This window comes from Pundamilia nyererei, unplaced genomic scaffold (assembly GCF_000239375.1).
Source record: "Pundamilia nyererei isolate P.nyererei 1_Seehausen unplaced genomic scaffold, PunNye1.0 scaffold00030, whole genome shotgun sequence".
In the NCBI taxonomy this organism is placed as follows: Eukaryota; Metazoa; Chordata; class Actinopteri; order Cichliformes; family Cichlidae; genus Pundamilia; species Pundamilia nyererei.
Window position 1 is genome coordinate 3,199,762 of NW_005187431.1, and position 27,024 is coordinate 3,226,785.

Below are 27,024 nucleotides of genomic sequence, written 5' to 3' on the forward strand. Positions count from 1 at the left end.
AACCGTAACCCTTTAATAAACAGTAAGCAGAATTGATATTGTCCTTGCAACATTGGAATTTCATAAATGCACGAATGGCTTGGTGCGCAAAAGAATAACGTCACAACAATGTGATTGGTCACTTGCAATGTTGAACCTGGAACAACATTTTCATGTCTGGGAACAACACCAACACGAGGATATCAGATCATCCCTTTACAGAAGTCATCTTCTTCCACCCCATTACGAAACTGCTGCTTCTAAACTGGATGAGAGGAATTGATTTGATTTGAGGCCGATCTTCCCTTTCTTTCCTGTGTGTTCCACAATCACAAACAGCATCATGACTGCGCCGTAAGTCACCACATTTACAAAATCAGTTGGATATACAGATATATCTCTCTGCCATGGGCTTGTCCTTGCCATTGCAAACACTAATATACATCTGTAACCAAGTTTATTGAGCCAATGAACTTGCAAATGATGCTGCCAATGTCTTTCTTGGAACATAATATGTATTCTTTCTCTTCTTTTTAAATCACTGCCTTTTAGTCTGATTAAATCATTTCTTTTTTTCTTAGTTTATCTACATAAGCAGGACTTATATTACAGCTGAGGCAAGTTTAGTATTGTATTGAGATTCCAGAAGCTTAATTTCCTTTGAAAAAATTGGTGACCTTATTTCCTTCTAATGAGTTATAAAAAACAAACCCAGACTAGGATAGAAAGGTAAATCCTGCAACACATTACATTAAATGAAACAGCAATGAAACAGAAAGCTGTACATAAAATACACAGTAACTTGTGAAATATTGCAATAACATAGAGACAAACACTGTGACAGACTGGTGGCCTGTCCAGGGCTTACACTGCCTCTCTCCCTATGATAGCTGGGATAGGATGCAGCTCTCCCCAAGACCCTGAATTGGATGGGCAGAAGAAAATGAATGGATGGATGGATGGTTAGAAACACTAGCTCACTTCATACAATTATCTTCCTCCAACCTTTTTTTCCCAACATTTCCAGCATTTCTAAACAATATTTTGTCACATATTCAGTTCAACCCATTCCTGCTCTGGCTTATTATCTGGAGAAACGCTTTGCCTTAAAAGTCCTAACGTTGTCCTAACAAAAAAGAGTTAACACTTATTGATCCATGAGAGAAATTCAAACTACAGCCTGAATCTTTGGTACTGAGGCATGATTTTGAGTATTAACTGAGCTTGTGAAGGTCAAACTTCCATGCGATGGTTTTTTTTAAATGAACGAGACAATGAACAGCCTGTAAAGCGTACAGTGTTTTCCTGGATTTTCTTCATGCTTTTTTTTTTTCTTTATTAGAAAATCGGTTGCTGAAGAAGCTAAATCTCTATTGATTTTTTTTTTAAGGCACATGTTGTCAGATGGTTGACTCCTGGATGTTATATGAGGCTCTAAGACGAGCTGAAATGAAAAAAAGAACTCCAATCTAATGGACAGCTGATGGCCTTTAATCACTTTCCACTCATCCCGACTCGTCTGGAACTTGTGGCACTGCTCACTCAGTGTCATGTGTTACACTGCATTTGTTTTTCTCACACAGTTCATAAAATACAGCCAAAGTTTTTCCTGCAAAAAGTTTGTTTTACAAGGTTTTTCAGATTATGTGTGTGCCAATTTGCCCAGGTAACGAGATAAGATTAGACATTTTTAATAGTGAAGAATATCAAATGTGGGTGAAAAGCTGTTTTGCAGAGAAAGGAGTAGAAGAAGAACAAAACAGAGAAGAGATGAGAAGCTTCCAGAGGACACAGAGAATGAGTCATCCCGGCATCACGAACTGCCAAAACCGAACCACACCATCTACTTTCAGTGACTTCCTTTCTGCACAAATCTTCCAACTGTCCACCCACAGTATTTTCTTCCCCCCTGCAGGAGTTTCATATATTCATTTTCTTTTAATTAGATTGAGGGTTGCTGACAAAGCCATTCATTTTTCATTCAGAGACTCTTAATGCATGAACTCAAATTGATTCAAAAAAATATATATACAGTTAGGTCCCTAAGTATTTGAACAATTACACAATTTTTTTTAAATTTGGCCTCTGTGCGCCACCACAGTGGAATTTAAATCAACCAATCAATGTGTGATTGAAGAGCAGGCTTTAATTCAAAGGGTTTAATAAAAGTGTTGCAATTGTTGAGGGATTATAGCTAATTCGATACAGAGACCCCAACTTCAGAGGCTCAAAAGCAGTTACATGGCCTGTTTGTCGTCATTCCATGATGGAACAGGCATATAGAAGATCCGGAGCTGACTCTGAATGTGTTGTACTGGCGTTTGGTACCTGTCTTACTCTCCTTCATGTTTAGTTTTGGGACAATATGTGATGTCAAAATCAGCATGATCTCCTCGGCTTTCTCTTTCAAATTCAAAACAAGGAAGACATGAGGATAAAGATGAAATGGCAGTGAAGAGTGTTTCTCTTACGTCCCACCATCTAGTGACTGTAGAATAATGTGACAAAGTTAGAACACACAGGTGGACGATCGGAAAATGCCAATTCCAAATCCAGATGGCTGGCACTGCTGAGAGAGCAATGGAGAAAAAGCTTCTAAACAACGACTGTGGGCTGGCAACTTACCAGGATGTGAACTTTGATTATAGCAACTAGGGGAAGTTTGCAACTGCTTAAGTTGGGCTACAAAATGAAAAATAGAAAAAAGGAATAATGTGTAGATTCATAGGCTCATAGGCAAGTGTTCCAAACCGGATTCACACAAACACAAACTAACACAAACAAAGAGACACTTGAAGAGAAGTATGTGCAGGCACTAGAGCACACAAGCTCAATTAAATGTAGCACGGTGTTAATTAGCCAGGTATTTTAATTACAAATGTTCAAACACACAAATTTATGTGTACTCACTCTCATGTCACATCGCCCAAATGGAGACTTGCGGGTATGTTTGGTCTCAGTCTGTTCAAAGTCATCTTTGATCCTTCTGCCACATGTTACACAAAACTTCAAACAGGCCAGGTAGAATTAAGCCTTTAAGTTATGTGGCAAAGTGGAAGGAGGCCAAGTTCTCTTCCATTATACAGCAGAAAGCTGAGATATTCACTCTAGCTGATACAGCCTGATCTCATTTTCCATTAGCTTTTATTGGCCGCCTCGTCTAAATCCATTTGTGGGAGATAACATGCATTCCTATTGTCTTTTATGGCTATACACTTTTTTCCAGCTCTGAAAGATATTAATCTATTTCATGTGTTTCTGCCTTATATTATTGTATTACTTTGCACAACACTGAGAGAGCGAGATCACAGGTAAATACTAAAATGGAGAGTAGAAGAATGGAGAACATGGCGAGGTAGAAAAATATAAAAAATGAATAAAATCCCCATCCAGTTAAAAGAGGCCTCTCCATCTGCTTCTTCTTGAGTCAGCGCTGACCTTTAACCCCCAGTTTAATGATAAAACCACCTGTTCTCTATGATGCAAGTGTGCACAACAATACAAATGACTGGAATGCAACTGAAAGCACACACAGCAGATGTGGAGAAAGAACTTCACATCCAGCCAAAAGTGTTGTTTTGCTACTCTTCACCAGTTAAAATAGAGCTTTGTATCAGTTTGCATCAGCACAGAAAGCAGAGGCAAGTCTCTTACCGTGGGTCATTGTCCCTCTTAGCAACATTTCCTGGGATGTGTCATTTTCTTGTTTACCTTAAGATCCATCTTCACCGGTCCGGGGATAAAGACTGTTTTGCCCTCAGCAGAAATTAATGCAATTGCGGTTCAACCGAGGTCAGTTGTGCAATTTTCAACCCTTGCGAAAAAAGGTGCAAAGTCAGCCTTTAATTACATTCATCCTTGATTTCATGCTGCTGTTCACAGTCGCTCCTTTTTTCCCTCCCAAAGATGAATTACCCACTCAGAGATAAACTCCTAACACCTGACCCCGCACACACGAACACGCGCACATATATAGTTGTGTGTTGTTTTGAATATATAGCTGTTTTAATGCACCAACCACCACCAACAGTTGGCTTACAAACTGCACAAACAAGAGAAATAAATAAATACCCCACTGATCTTTCTTAATCAACGTATGGTGCTGGAAGACAAATTCCACTTATGCGCTAAACAGTGAGTCATCTGAAAAACAATTCTGGATGTCCCCAGCTGTAATCAATCCTCTTTAAAAGTGAAGAAAACAAAATGTACACAATGTGGCAAGAAAACTGACTTTTGGCAATATTTTTCTTTAATTTACCTTAGGCTTGTTTCTGACTCCAGGCAAATATTTCACCAGTTAGGACAAATAATAATCAAAAACAGCACAACTGAGTGCTCTTCATCAATGACAAAGGTCTATTACTCTCTCTATATGTTTCTGTACGTAAAATCTGAATAAAATCTGGGTCCATGGAGGACACTGCAGTGATGGCTGACACATTTCCTGCATCCTCATTCCCTCACTATGAGGATTAATGAAGCCCTAATAGGCCCTCTCATTAGTCTGCATGGTCATTGACTACACTGCAAAAACCTGGAGATGCTTTAACAGTTCTATACCGTTGGGCATTATATAAATAAAAGCGTAGAGTAAGCCCAATATGCAAAATGCAAAAGCTATTTGGTCCTGTCCCATAGGGGCTGTCAGTTCAAAGGTGACGTCTGTCTGTGATGTGACATAAAAAGGTTCAAACATGCCCTCAATTCACAACAGCTACTACCCAGGAGTCATTAGAGCGGACAGACATAAATCATTCTTTTGACATGTGCGGTGTGAACCCGTATGATCTCAGGAACCACAGCACTCACGTGGCCACACAAGAACCCGACAGACAAAACTGTGCGAACACAATGAAGCCTGGTTTAATGATGCTAAATGACTAGTATTAATCGTGCTTCTCTGTCTATGTAGTAATTATCAACACATTAATCAGCAGCATGTCTGCCAGCAGGAAGTGGGCATGCCAGACAGAGCACAGGACAGAGAAGAATGAGTGAGAGGTACAAGAGGTTCAAGCCACTCAGATCTATTAAGAGCAGTTATTTAGACTCAGATTTGTGGTAATTGGGGCTTCTGGGTATTATGAGTAATAAACAATGGTCTACTCGCCATTTGTCACAATGCTCAATACAGAGCTTAGATTGTTAGGTTTTAAAGGCGCGGATGCTTGCCATCATATAACTGTAACTGAACAATAAATGTCCAGATGAAATGTCCTTAAGAAGGTAAAGAGGCGGTTTATCAACTTGAATAGACTAACGTTATCCACAGCCAATAGGTTTCTGCAGCACATGGTGCTGAATGCATTTAGTTTGAAGTGGTTCAATGATATTCAGATGTAACATAAATGTCCACAGAGTAAACAGAAAGATGGTAACAGAGACGAACAAAAGAGGAAAGAAACAAAGGCATACCTGCTTGAGTGAGTAGCAGATTTTTCAACCTAATGGTTTATGAAAAGTTGAATGACTCTGTGAATGTGGAGAGGTAGGTGATGACAGCTCTAAATCAAATCCTCCTGCCTTGCCTCTGTATTAAGAGTGTCCTTCACCCTCATCTGGCTATTTAAAGCAACTAAATCCAACACTTACTGGTCTTTGCTCAGGCAAGTAGCACACATCTGAGGACACAGACATTAGCATGCGTGCGCAGGTACAGTTGTAGGTGTTTGCATTGGCATTTGGCGACAGCTGTTTCCCAGCTGTGCATTCTCTCGCTCAATTTCCGCTCTCGTCACTTTTTTTCTTTTGAGGCAAGTTGCTCATTCGCTGAGCAAACAAACTCGATTTGCCTCTCGAAAATGGTTTCACTAAAAGTGCACGGCAATTGATATTAATCTCTACTTAGAAATTCAAAAAGGCAACATAATGAGAATGACGGCAGTAACATCAGATAATTGGGACAGGAGCAGCCTAATGGCAGCACAATGGTGGCACTGTCGTTAATTTCGCTCTCATTAATACTGGAGCCCCGAGCAGGAGGCACTTAAGAGGAATCAAACAGCTTGCTGGGGTGGATGTGTGAATGGGGTGAGCGGGGTGGGGAGGTGGGGCTTTGATAGCATCAAAGTCAGGAAAAGTTCAGCCAAAAAAAACCCAAAGAACAACAACAAAACTCTTTTGATTAAGATAAAAATATATAAGTTTAAACCTCTGTGCCTCATGCACAGAGGCAGAGAGGCCTCTGTGCATGAGGTACAAGGAAAACATTTATAACACACAGCAACACAAAGTACACTGCAACACAGCAGTTCATAGACACATCTACGCTACATCGTTTACATGAGTTCCCCTATATCTAAATACATCGTGGTTAAAAAAAAAGCTTTCATGCATTTGATTCCTCCAGGCCATCAGGGCATCACAGGCTGAGTATGCCTGAGCCTTACTCTGGTGAATGTGATTACAGTAGCTTTGGCAGAGACCTTGTGTAAGCTGTCAATCAACATCAGTCTTTCCCTGACAGAAAGCGAGCCTGCAGGAACACAGTCACTCAGAGTAAAGTAATGCAAGTTGCTATGCTCTGTAAGGAGAGGAGGGGAGCAAAGTCCTGAGGTAGAACCTTGCCTGGCTAGAATTTGTTGGATAATTTTAACCTTTCCTTTTTGTATCTTCTCTTTTTATTTCCATCTTTTATTCCCACAGGAACTTTAGCATTTCTTGAATTTATTAATCTCAAAAAGAATACTGAAAAAAAAAAGTTTTAAGGATGGTCTCGGGCTGACAAAGATGTCTATCTGAAAGACATGAGCACTTTTAAACTCACAGAAGTCCGTTTAGTGCAAACAGGGAATACTTTCTTTGAAGCCACAACAATTACAACTGCTTGCAAATCAGTCCGCTACATTTCTTAGTTCATGAAGTTCAACAAAACTAGAAAATGTTTTGACCTTCATTATTTTTCTTTCTTTCTTACTTTTACTGTATATTGATGGGATATTTACGCCGAAAGAGATTATTTTTTTTAATTTATAATGTTTTTCTTTAATTAGGAAGAAGGCTTTTTTATGTTTCTCGAAAACAAAGTGTTTACTGCAAGACAAGTAATTACAGCAGATTTATTTTTTTAAACATTTACTTGCCTTTTTATTTCTTAGCTGTGACAATGCCAAACGGAAACTGTGATTTGTCTTTCAGGCTGATTGTTTAACCAAGGTAATCAGGAGGCATTTTTTTTTACCACTGTGAGCAAAATATGCCAACCGCACTGTATAAACAATGAGTCATCTCTAAATTATATGACATCTAAGGATGCACATCGTTAACAACCACTGATAGACAACATATTATGATAAGTGGGATTTTCACTTTGTGGTTAAAAAGAAAACAATGATATTCACTTGTCAAAGGCCATTAGACACATTGTTTGCAATATAAATGTGTGATAGAGGAAAGGGCAAAGAAATATGAAAACAATAAAATCGTATCACTTCCTTCGTTTTGAACTCCAACCAAGAGAATTGAAAACAGACCGGGGCTGTAACATGCAAGTATGTTAAAAGCTCTGTCCATCTTCCTTCCACTGTCTTCCCTTTACACAGAAGACAAAGCATCACATAAATAATCCCACTGGACTCAATTAGGTAAATAAAATATGCGACTTTAATGCCCTGCCCATGAGCGCCCAAATATCGTCCCAATGAACACCATATTATTACCGCTGTGTGAGTATGTGCAGGTGCGCCTGTTTATATTCACAGCCTTCTGTCTTGGGATCTGCCCACAAAGCTCCCTGAGCAGTAGTGTGTGCTTGATAATTAGCATGAAATTCATCACTTCTGCGAACAAACGACTGGCTGGCACAGAGGGCTGCCTCGGGAAGGGATGAATGCTGTGAGTGACTATCATTTTCTACCTGTATTCAGCGATGACTAATGCAATGCCTGAATTTTTTATTTTTTTTTAATGTGTAAGTACAAGGTAATAACCAGAACACGCAGAAGAAAGAGCAGTAAGGACCTTGTCCTACAGAACGAGCTAATATATATGCCAGAAATAACATGAAGATGAGACTTGGGGTTGGTTAGCATGGTTGGTTAAACCATGTTATGTAAATGGGAGAGAAAAAGACCAAATGATTCAATTTTGTTTTTAAACCTTTACAAATTCCCATAACCTGAGTCCAAATAACAAATCAACACTAACCGTGATATCCTAACTGGGTGCATACATACGAAATACATGCTAGATGTAAACTGTATACACACCCAAAAATATTTATGGCCAAAATATTAAATGCTAACTTTAAGTAATTAATCAAATCAAATTTGTTCCACAAATAAATGTCAAATGTTCAGTTTAATGGAATCTGGTCAAATTAAATGTTAAATTACACAATTAGCCAATAGCTTCTATATTATCATGTATTTAGATTGTTACATTTTCAGTCTTATTTGAAGCATCAAGATTTTTTTTTAAATGAAATTTATGAGAGGAATATAAACAGCTAAAAAAAAAGTTATATTATACTAAAATGGTTAAGATATACCATAGAGTGCTGCATTTAAAGCTCTTTCCAACATGTTGTTGGTGATGCTTACTGTAACTAGACAGTCCAACAGCTCAGTTACTGTTATTATCTGTATTAGCCACATTTGCAGCTAAGGTATTTTGATATTGAAAGGTTTTTATTTTGCCTTTGTTTCTTTTTAATGCAACAAGAAGAGCAAATAAGCATTGTATGTGTTACAGTCTGATGTCAGCATGGACACTTACACACAGCTTTATTCAAACAGTTGTGGCTTGCAATGTGATGCTACATACATTAATGGCCTTTGTAGCCCACTACACACAGTTATCAGGTTTTTCATGGTCTCGTGTATTCTCACAAGTCTTTTGAATTTCCTCCTCCCGTTTGAATCATCAAATAGGAAAAGGAAATTTTACTCGACCGATTTTCATTTTCATTTCATTTTTCGGAGTGAAACAACAAATGGAATGGAGCTCCATAAACTCTATTTGACCTTGGTCTGATTTGGATACCCTGTGGCCATTTAGCCAAAAAAGTAGATTCTGATCATCTGGATATAGCGTTTTCAGCGGGAGAAACGTCTCATCATCGTTCAAGAGACTCCTTTGGTCTCTTGGATCCTCCGTACCTATAGCACATCCTTATTGCTTGTCCCCCTCCTTCCGTACTAGTGCCAGTATTTGCTGTCCTGTGTCTCTGCATCTCTACAGTGGCTCCCTCTCTTTCCTTGCACCTTTGATGTGAGGACCACAGCTAAAGCCTGAGCTACAGTAATCTCCTGTGGGGTTTTCGGAGCCCTAACCAGGCCAAGGTTTGGAATTGAGAACTTGGCACAGGGGCAAAAGAAAAAAAGGACGAATATTGACAGAATATTAGAGCACAAAATGCATCATCAATTCCCTTTTAATGTGCTGCAGATAATGTGCTGCGGCGGCTTAATTTTTAAGGATTCTTTTTAAAAAATGGGTCACAAACTAGCTATATCTTAAAAACTATGCAGCAGAGATTCAAGACAGATCACTAACAAAGCTGTACTTATCCCATTAAAATGACAAAGCTTCCAGTTTGATAATATTTCAAGATTAAAAAAAAAAAATCACAAAAGCATACATTTGTTAAACAAAGACGCCAGTAACCACGCAACCTGATAGGTAAGCGTGACAGTAAATACAGCTTTTAGAAGCATTAATGACATCAAATCTAACAGAAAAGCTAATACAGCATAGAAAACAGAAAGGCTTAGGGCACACTAATTACGGATTTTGGACAGTAAGCGTGCCATCAAGCACAAACTGTCGGATGGGGAAAAGATATACAACTCTCATACAGTAGTGTAATATCTGCTTTAATGAACTGGGACAGAAAAGAACAAAAGGAAAAAGACTGGAAGAATCCCAAAGTGGAACTAAACCCTTTGCTAATTTGGCACCAGTTTATATACGACCAGCATCTACAGGAGCAAATGGCCACAGAGACCTCAGGGCTTTCAGAGTTCTTGGAGAATTACCATGTAGCACTACTGAACCACAGAGGCAGTCCGGATAGACAGGTGATAGACGTGAAAAACAGTTGTTACAATGAGTGACAGCCTAATAGTTGATATTTTATTCTCAAAATTCTGCCCAGATAGCAAAGTCTCACAGATAATGACTTCTAGGAAGAGGAGTTTGTTAAAGTCACAAAGTCCTTTTATGCAGCAAGAATCCATTATGCTTATTAATTTACTTTCAAAAAAAGGATAATAATCATAATTCTTACTGTAACTGTTAAAGCCCTCAAATGCCACAAGCTGTCAATAAGAAAAGAATCTGGGCTGACAAGTCTAAAGTAGAAAATCCATCAAATAAAATGTCCATTAACAAGTGCAACACATTCATAATAAACTTAAATTAGCCATAAAAGCCCGAGGTGCCATTGTAGCTTTAAAAATTGCACCAAATAACAATGCCTTTCTTTCTTTTTGTCAACACTGAGAACATAGCTCATCGTCTATGGCAGCTAATTTTCCTCCTGCTCGTTGAGAATTTATTTTCTCTTTGACAGTAAAACGACTTACAGGAATCTCAGGCGTGTTACACTTACAGAAGTCTTTCAGAAAAGATTTTTTTTAAGGTTTGCTACAATCTTGTAATCTCAAAAGTAAACTTCTTAATAATATTACAATTTCAAGCTGAAGTTAGAGTATCAGGTCAAGAACCTTTTAGACCCCAGCATGTTCTTACATTTGTACGTACTGTTTTAGAACCGTAGCTACAAAAAAACACCCAAACAAGTAACTTTGTGAAAAACAAAGAGTCAATACCCCCATTCCCTTACTAATGGCTTTTATAATAGCCAAAGAAAAGTCAGATTGCTCTCAAAGCAACACTGTTTATCTATTCTAATGGTGCCATTCATGGCACATTAAAAGGGGTAATTTTTCTTGTTGTTTTTGAAAAGAAAATACTAAATTATCGCTCTGAGTTAAAGCTCTATTAACAGCATGAAGGCTTTAAGCAAATGCACTTTGGATAAAACGAGAGGAAAAAAAGCACAAGCAAATTTGTCAAAGAACAGAATTCAAATAGAATACTTAAATTCCAGTATTATGAGGTACGGCATACTTCAGTTCAGCCATCATTTAATTTACGCTGAAAAGAGATTTCATAACCATGGAAATGAATCAAAAGGTTTCTTCACATATTGTAGGTAATTACCCTACAGCTGAGTGCACCGCCAACACTGGGACTAATTATGAATACAATGGATGTAATGCAAGAGAACCAACACCAATTTATACTGACCAAGTAATTTCACAACATGCCCTTCTTAGCTCCAGAAGAATGCCAGTAATAGCTGCCTTTGGATAACGTGCCCTTCATTTTCGTGCGCGTGATGCAGGAACTCGTCAGGATTGTAGGTCTTAAAACTTAATTAACCCTTCAGCTCTAGCACTGGTCACCAAGCAAACATGCACAACACACAAGGGAATGAAGTTATTATTATTAAAGTTAAAACATATATATATATATATGCAATCAATTACATGTATCCCTATAAACCAATAGGTCATACTCCATTATGTCAGCAGCAGCATTAAGAGCAGTGCGAACAGGTCTCAGGTTATCCGGATGCAGGCCTGCAGCCGTGCCCACGTCCGTTGCCTTACCATGCCAACACTGTAAACTGATCACCATATGCACAGGAAAAATGGCTGAATGTTTATACACGCATTTTCATGTTGAGCCACAATATAGCCTCCACAGCTGGCCCTCTGTCAAAGGATCAGCTTTATCCCTGATCCATATCATCCATGCAAACAGCGCACTAATTAGCCATGCTAAGACAAATCACACTGTTTTTTCCTGGTTCACTGGCCACAGCACCTTCTGTAATCCTCTGTTATCACACAGTTGGGGAGGATAGTGCAGCTAATAATACTGTGATATTAGCAACACTGATCTGCAAGTGATAGAGCGAGACAGCGCTCGGCGTTAATTCTGTCTGCACGAGGCCCCAGACCAGACTAATCCCTGTTTTAATTATTATTTTTTTCTTCCTTTGTACCCTTCCCAACCCTCATCAATGTTCTCTAATCAGACCATCTAATTAAAAAACAGGAAGGGTGGCAAACAGGCACCCTCAGTGTCAAAAAAGACGGAAGGGTGTGATGTCAGTGGTAAATGAGCTGCACGTGTTGGCACGGGCGTAAAGCTGATCGCTTGTCCAACAAGACACCAGAGAGAGCAAACACCACCCTTGGCGTGTCTGTGTGCATACGTCCGATTAAAAAGCCAACACCTAGAAAAGCAGATCACCTAAAAAATGAAACTGTTTTTGATGTTTGATGACTAAAAATTAAAAAATTCTGATGTTAAAAATGAACTTGCTTACAAACTCCTGCCACCCAGGGGCGCATTATATTAGAGCTTACTCGAGATAACGTTTATTTATTTATTTTGGATGTCTTTCTGTCACTGCTTCTGTCTCATCTCGTCTGTGAGGAGAGTGGGATTAAGAAAGATTGCAGTGCTGTGGGATCAATATGATCCAGACACCTCTCTGGCACTCTCCAAAAATCTCTACCAAGCAAAAAGCCACTTACAGAAGGAGTCTAGTGGATCATATAACCACTGTGCTGTTTGAGCTTTTACTTCACCTCTAAAAAGGAACAACTGCATTTGCAATGAGTTTAATTGGTTATTTAAAAAAAACACATCCATCTGCTTTAAATGGTTCATACCATACGCGCAACCATTCACACTGCTGTCGAATAAAAAACTTCAAAATCATGTCACCAGTTTTCCATGTACGGGTTCGACACTGCAGTTTAGACTTTCCTACGGTGAATTTCAACACTGCCTGTCACCTTTTGCCTCCCCACGTTTATTGATGCAGTTGGGAAGAGTTTTTATGGAGGCTCACGGCCGTGCAGCCTGTAATTGCCGGTCAAGGCACGTTCACCAGAGTTCATAAAGGTTCCTCTGTAAATATATTCAGGTTGGCCTAATGTCACCTCATACAAAAAGACAGGCTCTGTCTGATGAATGGGAAGAGGACGGGTATTTCATTGCCACACAAACACACCCCACAGTAGCACCAGACGAGTGAATTCATACCGACTGTACAAACTCCGGCATACACACATGCAACCTGTCCTGCTGTCCCAAAGAAGATTAAGATATATTACACTCCAAACCACTGAGCATGCCCTTGCTTTATTTCACCTTGCAGGTTCCCTCATTTTCCTCTCCTGATCCTTCTTTTCTTCTTTCATTACCAGCCACTAATGCGAGCTTTCCAAGCCTAAAATGCAGGGATATTTAGCCATGAGTCTCAAATTGTGTAGAACAAGACCTTCACTATGTGAGTAATACTGTCCTCTGAGGTGAGAATGACTAAGCCTAAAAAGCTAGTGCATCAACTCAGGAGTCCAGAGTGGGTTAGCTTTAAAGCTACTTACTGTTATTTTTAGAGATTTTAGTCAAATGTACTGTTTTCAATTATGAAATTACAATAATAAATACTAAATACAAGCACTTATTCACAGACATAAGATCACTCCACTACTATCGACACAATGGTGCTTAATTCAATGAAAGCAAGCAGAGTTGGTTAAAAAAAATATATAAACTATTAAGATACACATTATAAAATGCAGTTTTTTGCCTTTCTTGTTATCTATATTTCCATTTATAGAAAAACTGGGGATGTCACAAAGAGAGAAGGGATGTGTTGCTGTTGAGCAATGACCCAGATCAGACAATGACATGTCCGTCCACTCTGGGGATGCTCAGGGACCAGATGTTCTGCTGTTACTGCATCAGGGTCACACTGCAAACAAAGAAAAAAAATTTATTCCTCTTTCTTGTCATAGCAACAACCAATTATATGTTAAATAACTATAATAATTAATTGAATTGTATTAATGTTGATCAGATGCTAAGTTCTTACTAAGTTCTTTGTCCTTTTTCACTTGTGTCTGGTTTGGATGTTTAAATTTAGCTTAACAAATTACTAATCATAGGTGTCTCTGAGTGGCCAGTAATACGATCACCTCATATAAACATCACTATAAGACAACAAGACCTTTTATGCTCAAGGGCTTTATCCTGAGCACAAATTCACAGTTTCAGACTAAATCCTGGACTACTTTCAAACACTTGTGGAACATGCAGTGCAGCAGAACCATTTCAAGTGCATGTGTATGCAGTTACACACAGCATCAAACAATCGGGCCTAATGGAATGACTTCTTTGCTGTACTCATCCTTGCAGTCCTGCTTTTACAATTTAAAATGAAACTCCATTTTCCTCTGTGACAGACCACTGACTGCAGCACTTTTGGCCAATTGATTTCATACATTGCTCTCCTCTTCCCACTACTTCTTCCTTTTGTTTTATCGGAGCTAATAACTGTGATTGATTAATTGACCGAAGTGACACCCCTTACAGCTCTGTGACACCCAGTGCTGCACCAATCATACTTGGAGAAAGTTAAAGGAATAACAACCTTTTTCTAGGTTGTCCTGAGAAATTGACGTTATTTTTATTTCACTTTTCCTTTTGTTAACTGCTTAAAAAAAAGGAAGGGAGAGCAGAAATATACAATGTGCCACCAGCTGAAATTCAAATTAATTCAACTTTATTTAAATAGTCCCAAATCACAACAACAGTCACCTCGAGGTGCTTTATATTGTAAGGTAAAGATCCTGCAATTAATGTCAAAACAGTGGAAAGAAAGAACTCTCTTTTAACTGGAGAAACATTCAGCAGAACCGGGGTTAGGGTTAACTGATCCTACACTAACTATATGCTTTATTTTAAAAAAAGGAAAAATTTAAGCCTAATCTTTTTAGGGAGGGTTTCTATCTCCCAAATCTGGCAGCTTGTTCCACAGAAGAGGTGCCTGATTGGGATTCAGCTGTATGTTGCAGGTATGTGCTTATGGACCTCAAACATCAGGGTGCTCAGACGCCCAAGGGTACAAAACCCTGGCAGAGAACAATGGTGTTGACCAAAAGTCGTCAATATAAATTTCCATACAGCGTCTTTTGATCACACCACAACAAAAGAGCCTCTGAAGTAAACCATCCTTCTTAAGGTTATCTGCACTTGACCCAGGACGTGATTTAAGGGATCAAAGCAAGCTGTGGATGAAGCATCAGTAGAAGCTGCAGATCAAACATGAGCGTAAAACAATTAGTTTCACAGGGGTGACAGATGATGAAAGACAGAAAACAAGAGCATCATTGTGGTTTTGACCATACTGATAGATGACCTTTCTCTGTTAATATAATTAGTTAAATAATTAGAAAGGAAGAAGGAAGACAGACGTGACTGTTAAGCAAAGACGATGAAAAGCTTCGGGGATTACAACTAAAAAACTGTCAAAAAAAAAAAAACTTGGATAAGAGGATTATTTCAAAAATATGTTTTGTTATTGTCATAAATGCACTACTGCAGTGATGCGGACAGTACTTTAGTATTCAAGTTCTCCCTTGAAGCCGCGATGGAAGAGGTGTTTATTAAAGTTATTTCTGAAATATTTTTGGCATAAATGAAATGATATATCTTTAAAAAGACATCCAGTCCATTTGGAGGCCCAGGGTGCCAGTGTTTGTAACTTAAATATGCCTCTGTGTACAAATTATAAGCCATTAGTGCATCTATGTGATTACTAAAAGCAACATATTGGATCCCAACGGTGCAGTGCTTGGTAAAAACAACTAAAAAGACACCCAGTCAGGGCAGAGTGATCTGCCACATTACCTCCAACCTCTGTGTGCTCTCTGGTGTCACTGGGATGGGGGTGAGGTAACACATGGCTAGACATGCTTACACAGACACTGCTGCACCGGCTGCTCCGGTTTACATGGAATATTGACTAATAAGCTGCTGCACCTGCTGTTTTTAAACATAACACGGATGATCAATGACAATTAAAGCTGCATATTAGTCACCAATCTTCATGTGTGCTGAGGTGTAATTTTGCCAGTGGAACGGAAATAGTCACCTTGAGAAAACACAGGTATGCACATGCAAGCCAGGGAGGTTGATAGAATCCATGGCTGAGCTTTTCTTTGTTTTGTTTTTTGTTAACCTTACTCTCTGCACTCAAACATACCCTCTCCTCTCCAGCTCTTAGCCTGAGCAATGTGACAGAGTGAGTAACACGGTGTAGAGTGCTGGGGTGAGCCAATCTGCAGCATGGCACCAGGTGTTGGAGATAATGTTCAGCTGGAGAATTTCTTGGCGGGTGGCACAAACTTCATCATAAATGCTGCTTTGATCAATGGCACGTTGCAGATTGAGTCCTCAACCAAGTGCTGCTGCTCATAAATCTGAACTCCAGCAAACTTTGAAGGCCCACAGTGGCGCGACTGGCAACAAGAGCTATTGATCCAATGGTCAAGCAAAGGCTAATAAGCAAAACTGTGCTTGAGTGTAGAAAGCTAAAAAAAAAAAAAAGCTAGAAAAGAAGTACACAATGGGAGCTCAGACATTCAGGAACAAGCAGAGCTAAGATTTTGACAACTGGTAGGCAAAAATAAAGTTTAAAGGCAGACACAGCTACGGTCTGGAGGTTAACAAAGAAACCATGTGTGTGTAAGATAGAAAGAAACTGAGATACAGCTGCTGCTAAATAAGAGGGCGTGACATTTGTAGACAGATAGCACATCTTTTCATTGCCTCTGATGTGAGATCCTTGAGGTGTCAGGGCATCATAACCATTAGCCCTGAGGTATTTTTCATTTTAGTCCCATAAGCTTTTAAATGAAAAAGTTTACAAGAGTGCAGTTGTGGGACTTTAGTTATGCAGACAAGCCTTTCCAATAGAACATAAATCCACATCCAAAAGTGATGCATTATATATTGCATGGCGTTAATTATTCCCTGGAGAAATGAATTTGTTAAACCACTGGTTACATTACTTTTGCATTACTCTGTAACTTGGTGTGAGATACATTGCCATATAGCCATTTAGCAGTATAAACCTCAGGCAACAGTCCCACACACTGACATAAATCCTGATCCTAATGAAGACAAAAAAAAAAAAATCTCCCCTTTGGTATTTAAATATTAACACAAAACTGACAGCAACGCTGAAAACCAGCCCAAAGAGCACTTAACGGGGCTCGGCAGCAATTCTACTGGAGAAGCGTGAATGCTGTAAAGCTATAAGCCTGACCATCACTACTGCTTTTGTTACCTGTTGAAGATCAGGCTCTTTCTACTTGGCTGAGCTCGGTATGCACGAAGCTGTTAAATCTCTCTTCTTTATTAGCCCAGGAAGTAGATCGTGTTCATCTGGACTTTACGTTTTTAGTGGGAGAAATGTTTTCATTTTTCAAGAAATGAGCTTTCTACATGTGACATTTTCTTACCATCATGATTAAGCACACATCAAGATGCTTTGTGTTAGCATGTGATGTTGCAGAAACTGTTTTGCAGCAGTTGCTTCTGTCCTGGGTGAAATTTGCACTTTGTGATCACATTCTTGTCCCTAGCAAAAAGCTGTGGACAGCTCTACCATCTTTCTACTCCGTCCACATGGTCAGTTAAGTGATTATAGCACAAGTGTGCAGAAAAAAGGCAAAGAGAAAAACAGTAAAAGCCAATAGTCAAAGGAGCTTGCAAAGAAAAGCGTCTGGACTTCTTTAAGTTGCTTGAAGACCCACACCCAGTTTCACACCTTTCACACCTTGGCTCAGGCAATTAGAGGATCATCAGGGGGTCCTTTTGTCCCTCTGTGGGGGGATACTCCCACTAGGTTTATATCTGGGACTCTCCACCATTTGACCTTAGAACTGAAGAAGCTTCTCGGATGAGAGGTGAAACGTCTTCAAGCAACTTAAAGAAGTCCAGACGCGTTTCTTTGCAAGCTCCTTTGACTACGATGACCTGGATGACTGAGAACCTTCACAGACAGTAAAAGCCAATACTTGTCTACAGTAACCTGTGTTTCAAAGGCAAATCTTTCCATATGGTACGGGTAGCAAGCTTAACTCTTGAAAACTTGCCATATCTATCACTTTCTACCCATTTTCCTGAGCTTACTTTTATCTTAGATGATCTGTACGCGGGATTTCCGATAACAGCCCCGGTTACTGGATTTCAGTTGACAAATTAGACCATTAAAATCAGCCATTAAAATGCCTTACAGTAACAACACAGTTACGAGACATAATGTCTGAGAAACAAAGACACTGAGACACTGAGAGGGAAAGTTGTACCAGTGTGACATGACCTGCCTAGCGATTTGGTGATTTATGGATAAAGCTCCGAAGCAAAACGTTTGCTTTACTACAGCAGCCGGTTTTGTGCAAAAACAGGCCCGAGCATAGGAAACGGATAAGAAATGTATTTAACATTCACAATGAGAAAAAGCGCCCACTCAACCGTGACACAGTACACATATTTATGCAAAATGCCCCTCCATACGCTGCAAATGACCTGTATTCAGATGCTGGAAATCGCTGTCTGTGTGCCCAAATGTACATATAATTGTGTTTTAAAGCAAAGCATGAGTGCGTAATCACCTTTTCTTGCACTGTCAGTCAAACGCTGTTCACCGGAGAAGCCGCACAATCACTCACTTCCACACACACTCTCGCCGTGACCGTTTTATAACATAAAAAAATAGCAGCTTTGCAGAGGAGTCCCAGTGGGAGGGTGTGACTAATGAATGTGTTTTCCTCATGGCGAACAGCAGTTGGCATGTTCATGACACATCTGCATACGGTAACAACTCTCACAGCTGTAATACAACACGCACATGACTGTATACAAAGCAGGAAAATGATCATCTTGAGTAAAAAAGCTGAGTTTAGGAAATCTCACGAGCCCTGACATGGAAAAAAAAACAAGTTTTCCACTGTCTTTTATAGAAGGAGAAGAAAGAAGCATTTATCTCCACAAAAACGAAACACACTCATTTCTCTGGAAACAAAAGAAAAACAGCCCCCGGACTTAGAAAGCTTTTCCAAAGACCACTCATTCACTCACTCACTCACTCTCAGGTGAGTCAACCTAACAGCCAATCAATATATCCAGTGTTCTGCACTCCTCTCCGGCAACTCTTTATCTCTTTCTGCCTCTCTCGTACACACACGGACGCGCTCCCATCGCCAGGTTGGGACAGGTTGACACAAATCAGCACGCCGGGGATAATCCATAGGCTGGCTAAATGTCAGCGTCTCAATTCCATAAAGGCGTGGAGTTAAAACAGACACGAGAAAGCAGGAGGTTACCTAGAGGGATCAAAACTCAATGGGCTCTCAGATCTCCAAACAGGAAGAAATAAGTTGCATTTTCCCAGGGAGCAATGTGTTGTCAGAGATGGATGCATAAAGAAAGAAAAAAAAATCACCTGGGAAACAGAAAGAGTTTGCAAAAGTTACCAAGATAGAAAAGAAAATGATTTAAGTTTTTGTTTGGAAACACTTTCTTTAAAATGGTGCAATCGCTTAACTGTGATGTGGCATTTTTTTTACATAATCTTTTTTTGTAGAACCGAGGGAATAAAGCCAATATTCAGACTTCTTTCAAGTACAGATTTAGGCACTTTATACTCTCTATTTACAGTATTCAAGCTGCTGTGGGAGTTCCTTTCAACATCTCAAGAGAGCACTGCTGGTAGATGAAAATGTATTATAGTGCTTTGAAAAACAATTGAGCACCTAAGAAAATTACAAGTCAAATAGCTGTGAGTTCCACTTAGTAGCTAGTGGGCAAATGAGGATCTGGCAATTGGTTAGCATCGGGCATTATTTACATTGCCTCAAAGTGGATGGTGATGGGGAAGAAAATCAATGTGGATGCAAACAGTGTAATAGCAGAGTAATGTGTTCCCCTGGGCAAGCAACAGTGAAGAAGTCCTGTCAGGGTACCGCTGAGCAGAGGCAGAATTCACCTAATTCACTTGCCATTTTTACCAGGCCTTTCCCGCTGCCACATTCAATCCACATGCACATCTCAGCTTGTGGAGCTGGTGTTCAGAGCTGTCTTTTTCTGCCGCCTCTTCAGAATGCTAATTCCGTGGAACCGCCAATTAAAGTGCAGGATGGTAGAGATCGCATCCTATCAAGATCACATTCAGATATTCACAGAGGTGACGTCCTTGTTGGTGAATGATGGTGTTAATTGTGATTCGTTCTCTCCCTTTACCAACACATATACAAACAAACGTGAGCGCAACAAAGAAACTCAGAACATGCAAGCTTGACTTGCTTTAGTTTAAAATGCTGTGGATCGATCTGGGAAGCATGGTTTTGACCACGATCTCTTGGCCCTTCTTTTTTGTGTCAGATCAATGAACCTGTCAGTCAGGTATCAATCAATAAAGTTCAGACAGATTCCCACATATTGAACAACATTTGCAATCGGATAGAGGGAGACCGACATCACCCACTCAAGAACAAGAAAGCGTTCTTGTCATTTGCAAATACCAGTAATTTATAGTGATATATTTCTTAAAGCCAATGGAAAGTAATACAAGATTAAAAAATGTAAAAAAAACAAACAAAAACAAGTATTCTCATATTAGCGACATGACCCTTTGGAGCTAAACTGTAAACCATAAGATCTGAAATACAGAAACAGCTTTTAAGCTTAGCAGCTGTGTACACACCAGTGTGATGAAATCAGAGAGCGTATTTGCATGATGAGGAAGAGAGAGAGAGCGCATCATCAACCGTCAAGCCCCACTGAGTTGAAGGTTCACTGATCCATTCATTCACTGAGAGCAGAAAGGCTTTAGGTCAGCGTCATCAAACAGCCAAGCCTGACCTCTCTAATTGGCCACCAGCTGAGTTTTCAATCCTTGCACCCATCTCTCAACTTCACGTCCACCCTCTTCTTCAAAGGTCCTGCCCTTCCTTTCACACGTCATCACTAGTGTCTGCTCATTCCTTTACTGCTGTACCATAGCATCCCTCTTTTGCCCTCACCAATCAGCCACAACATTAATAATAATCTTTGTCCTCTTCTTGGAGAGTTGTTGAGAAAGAAGCATTGAGCTTCACACAAACACACGAGGTTACAACCCTCTTCTCAAATCATCCCTGAAAGGTTTTTTTTTGGCCAGGCACATTAAGGAAAACCACTGCCATGAGGATGCACAATGTTTAGGTTGGTGCCCAAGCTAAATTAAAATGAATTCCAAGACCAAAGGTTTACAAGCAGAACAACGCCCTGAGCATCACATCGCCTCCTATGGTTTATCTTCTTCTCATATTGTATCCTGCTGCTATCTTTTCCCTAAGTAAACCAGCACCCAGCTGCTCACATTATGTAGCAGAAAATGCAATTCATAAGACCGGGCCACATTCTTCCATAGTAATACTCGCTGTGATTCACTTCACTTTCTCCACATCCTTAGTACTCCCTGCTCACTACCTCGACACATTGGAGGTAAAGTGGGCTGATGAGTTTTTAAAAATGAGAAAAAATAGCCAAAACTTTTACAAATCAGTGGTACAGTATGTGGGTAACACTTAAGCTAGCGAAACAGGAGAAAAAAAGTGAAACAATAGATGCAAGCCAGCTTGTCTGCATCGTGTCCTCTGTCTCTTGTACTTCCTTTTCCTTCCAATGTGCATGATCAACTGTGACTTGCAGTATCCATCACTTGCCAAAGCCCTTCTGCCTCCTCTCTAGTGACTTACTCCCTTCTGCTCTTCCTTGTTCTTTAAGACAGCAAAGCCATGCTGCAGGTGCACTACCATAGACGCCACTGGCAACAACTGCCACAAAGATGACACAGCCAGTAGAGAACTGGGCGCTTCCCCATGACAACATAGAGCAAATCAAAGTCTAGGACAAGAAGCTGATGACATCGTAAAATATGCAAAAGAAGCACAGTCAGGCGGCGGTCTGTGGGAGCCCAGGAAGCGATCAGCTCTCCACTGGCCAAGCAAAGATTCAAAGAGACTTTAATATCAGACTACTAGGCAGAATTTTTTCAGTTCTAAGACCGCTCAGAGTCAATCAAGTTCTTCTTGGGAAGTATTTTTGCTTAACTACTAAGCGAATGAGTGAAACCGACATGAGGTTTCCTAGGGCCCTCTCACTCTGAGATGACTTCTCATATATTCTTTCTGAACCTGTTTCCCTTATCAACAGTCTTTTTTCCCTCCTCTCTGTCTCTCAGAGCCTGTGTCTCAAGTGTTAAATAGCTTGTCCTTTCCTGCCAACTGCCTGTGGCTCTAACTCCAAAGTCTTCTGTCTTTCTTTTTTTTATCTGAGCTGTCTGTCTCCGACACAATCCTGAAACTAAACCTGCATTTTTATATTATATCCGAGACAAAGGCAGCATGGCAGATTTTCCTGATGCATAAAAATGCATCTACCTCTATTCAACCAATATATAAATATATATTTGTTTTTCAAGCTAAGCTTGGCTATGTGTGGTCTCGGAAGGCACAAAACGCCGGTGTGTATGTGTGAAAGAATACATCTGTTTGCAACAAATCTTTAAGCGGCAGTGCAAATATATTAAAGTGTAGCTGAAAGTGTGAATGCTTTAGCGTGCATGATCGTTTGTGCTCACGCGGGCTTCTCTCTGTTTCCGCGAGAATGGGGGTGAAACAACACTTTACGGCTGGCGGTGGTAATCGAGCTCTCTAATTACTTCCTGAGCTGAGAGAGTTGTCAGAGAGAGGAGGAGCTGCCACAGATGGTGAGAGACCCACGCTGACGCCAGGACATCCTATCTCTTCATCATTAGAGCCGAGCATGTGTGTTTGTGCGAGACTGAGTAATCGAGAGAATGAGTGCGAGCGTGTGACCATGATTGAGTGTTCAAATTACACTTTAGAACCAGAGACCATATGATATACCCAGGCTGAGTTTGTAATATAAAAGCTAGGTGCTGCCTATCAAACAAATTACTGTTATCGCCCTATTTCATTTTGAAGCTAGTAACAGCTATGATCCAGCTCCACCAGACCTACATACAGTAACACCGATCCACTTCCAACTATACTTCACCACACTCATTCGACCACCTGAAAAAAAAAGCCTGCATGCCTGTGGTGCATTACCTCTCCCCCCTTCTCAGCTCTCTCCCCAGATAAATGCCGCAAGCTGACTACTCACCATTGCGAAGAACCTTCAGTGCCGCTGACCTCCAACAGGTCATAATCATCCTCCAGCTGAAAGTCAGAAAAAACCAGGGCAATGGTGTCTCCTGGCTCAGCCAGCACAGTCCAGGTGCAGTCGGCATTGTTGTTATATTCAGATGGGTAATTGGGAGTAGTTATCACCCCACTCTGGCCCCGCAGTGTCCCTCCACATCCGTCATCCGCTGCAGAGAGAAACAGAGTTGTGAAAGAATTAATATCAGAAGAAAAATCTTTGCAAAACAAAAATAATCACAGACACGTGAGTGTGAGGCGTACCGATCGCTGAATGTGTACAGAGGGGTTGCGCAGATAGATAATGGTGGTGGGGATTAACGTTGGTCGACGTGTTCGGCAACAACTCGTCACTCAAGGTGATTTTTATTAGATATTTTACACAGGAAGGGCAAAACAAACTGGCAAGAATCTGGTAAGGACAAAAATGCTTTGATCTCATACTCTTTTAGCTGTTCAGCTGATATCCATCCACTTATGTTAACTAAGCTAAATCGATCAGCTGTGAAAGTCAGCATCAAAATGTTACTTCATACTGAAAGTGTGAAATAAACTCCTGGTTTGCATGTTTGTCTTTCATTCATGCCTTATTTTTTTGTGTTTGGGAACACACATTGTGCGTCATGGAGGGTGGATAGTACTACCCCAGGGGTGCATGTCAGCCTTCCATGCTGCCCACACCAATGCTGTTGGTAATCAGAGATGCCACAAAGAGATATGAGGAGTCAGGAAACCCTAGTGTACAGACAACTGGCAAGCAGCTGGCGAGCGAGGTAAGTTAAACGCTAATAAACAAACTGCAGCTTAACTGCAGTCAAAGGTCACGTTTGACTGTTGAAGCTATCATAATAAAATTTGATGGGGTAGTTTCTGGCTTACACAAAATGAGTTCATATTGACAAAAATCCCTCTCAAACATGGTTAATGCCTTTTGAAAATGGATGCTATTTATATATTTTTATTCTCCTATCAGGGTCTTGGAAGCAAACTTTTCCAATGACAACAATTATATGATTTATTTCAACATCTTCCAAAATTATATTCTATAACTTTTTTAGTCCATTTCTTTGGAAAAGAACCTAGGCGGTACCGTAAACTTTCCACCTGTTAGGAATACATTTATAAGATATACAAGGTGAATATCATGTAAGAAGAGAACTTTTAATTAAGGATTTTCCAGTATACTGATTGATACAGGACTGCCAACAAATATGAATGCAATTACTGAAGAAAGGCTAATAGGACAAGAAAACATCAGCACACAGATGAAAACATCTGTAGATGTCTCAGTTTCCATGACACCAAACAAACAAACTATCTTGAAACTGTTTTGAGAAAAGAGGTTGTTGACCAGCATCATAAAACTGTTTCAATTCATTTTTTAAAAATTCCTACAATCAGTCGACCCCCTGTGAATGAGTGCTTGGCAACAGTAGGAAGGAAAAACTCCCTTTTAACAGGAAGAAACCTCCAGCTGAACAACACTCAAGGAGAGGCAGCCATCTGCCACAACCCATCAGAGGTGAGGTACACTGGGGGTTACTCACCACTTTTAACATAGAGAGTGAAAAGTGATAAGCCAAGAAACGCTCAGTGCGTGATGGAAAGCCCCCAGCAGCCTAATATATACCATAAGAACCACAAGTAAGCCTGCAGTCTGAGAGCAAAGTGTTCTGTCGGGGTGATATGGTGCTTTGGATAAAGTCTTCAATAAGATGGGGCTTGATTATTTAAGAACGATGATGTGACGATTTTAAATTTGACTCTGGATTTAACACGGAACCACTGACCAGCAACAGATATGGCTTCCTAGCCTTATTTATTGCAATTTACAGTAACAATAATAATAATATTTTTTCCTCTTTTTTTACATTTTATTTATTTTTTGGCTACACATTATCTTTCTGCCGCAGGCTCAATTGCATATTTCCAAGCTCAGAAGCATGAAATTGTGTAGTGAGTTACAGCATATTGTTCCTTTGTCTGCAATTTTTGCCATAGGCCAGAGAGAAAGAAGTCATAGGATTTCAAAATGCCCTACAGTGCTCTTACAGTCGTCAGGAAGCGGGGAAAGCAGCATGATGCAACTTAATGCAACGTAGGGGGAAGTGATTAAATTCTGATTAATTCAGATTTGTGTTAATCAAAGCAACTCTTTCCCGCCTCAACGGTGCTTTAAGGAGATCATTAAATAATAACGCATGCATTTAAAATGTTGCCAGGTTAACTCCCCATGCCAGCTTCTGATATGTTCATTACAGCTGTGAACAATGCAGCATGTGACACTGCCTGAAATACAGCCTTCTTTCATTTATAGATCAGTTCACAAATCTGGGAACAGAGGGGACACGTCAAAAGAAGTTTTGAACGACACTTCCACAGTACTTGTGAAGGGTGTGTGTGTATGCGCGCATGTGTGAGCGTCTCTGAGGACATATCTGCATCACCGCGGAGTGGGATTCATTATATCGAGTGGCCAACTAGCTGTGTGTGGCGGTAAAGAAGGGAGGAGGAGATCAAAAGTGTCTGGCCCTGTCTATCATCCACTCTACCTGTCACCACCACACTCCCCCTGAGGGAGGGCAGGAGAGTGTACGGGCGAGTGGAAACCTGTGAGGTGTGAACCTCAATAGAAGTGAAACTACGACAGAAGGGGGAAAAGAAGGGGATGAAGAGGATGACAGGTGACATGCGAGGCTGGGTAAGGGAAAAGTGCAGGAGGAGAGTGGACGATGAAGAGAGAAGAGAGGCGCATGGCGGGAGGGGCGAGAGGTGATCGTTGCAGTTGGAGTGACAGGAAGTAGAATGCAGACAGAAAAAAGGATGAGGAAGTGCATTGATATTCCACACAGGACTGTTTCTTCACACTTGAAGGGAAGTCTCCGACTCCTCACTCTTGCCTTCACCTTGACTTTTCCCCGTCACTCTCTGAATTTTCGCAGCCGGCACCGGCCGATGCAAGCACTGTACGACAACGGAGCCAAAGCGGGTTGTACCCACAGAGTATATGAAGCCAAAGCCCGCTCCCCAAAAAACTTCTGAACCGTTCAGTATGTGAGGTGTGCAGAAACTTATTTAATTTTTTTCTTCAGTCAATTGTAGATGTCAGACTGCTTCCCACGGTTGAACAGTGCATTTTTCAGCCTGTCACTTAGGATGTCATGGTTCTCTATTAAATGTTAGGAGCTGCTTCGATTGCTCTGAGAGTCATGGCAAGATATAAGACATAAGCATGACTGATGCATGCAAGCTATAAAAACACATTAGTGTTTAATATGCATCCAGAAATCAATCCTTATATAAGACCAGCAGAAATCATGAAAGCTATATCTGGGACTTTCTAATTACATGTGACCGACTACAACTAAAAGTCAGAGTGTCTTTGCAATAAGCAGGATAATGGATGCGTACACACCAAACATAAAAAGTTGTGTCAGTGTGATGCTGCAGGTATGTGCACTGACATTTAGAACTTGTCAGAAGTAAGCTTATTTCTGGAAAGATATGCAGCAAAAAAAAAAAAAAGCAAGAGAGATGAGGCGTGGGTCTGAGCACAGAAAAGCTCAGAAAAGGGCGACAGTGGAGATGGAAAGGGTGTTAAAATCTGAATAAAAGACTGATGTTAAATCCTTTATAAGTGTACTCGTATGATAAGCAATGACATTTCTCACAGCTAAAGAAAAAAACAAATTGGGCACAAGACAGGAAATGTAAAACATTATCTGTGTCATCAACGGCTCGCTTATCATCTTTGGCCCGACAGTGCTGGCACGTTGGTCCTCTCCTGTGTCCAGAATGGTGACTGTGCCAAAATGTTCTCTCTGCTCCCAAAGTACAGTGCAAGTTCTGCTCTAGCACATATGGGCAGGCTCTATAATTGGAGTGACATTAACAATACACTTATGCATTATGAAGGAGCACTCAGGTGTACACGTTGACTTTTATGTGGCACCAG

At 40.3% G+C, this 27,024-nt stretch overlaps 1 protein-coding gene across 2 annotated transcripts in view; it reads right to left on the minus strand.

The window, feature by feature from the left end:
* The window catches only part of csmd2 (CUB and Sushi multiple domains 2), a 262,154-nt gene that overhangs the window by 150,977 nt on the left and 84,153 nt on the right, over window positions 1–27,024 (minus strand). For both annotated transcript variants that reach the window (XM_005728850.1, XM_013909751.1), the window contains one exon: window positions 23,032–23,239. In XM_005728850.1, the coding sequence (XP_005728907.1) occupies window positions 23,032–23,239 (208 nt within the window). The remainder of the gene's footprint in view (window positions 1–23,031; window positions 23,240–27,024) is intronic.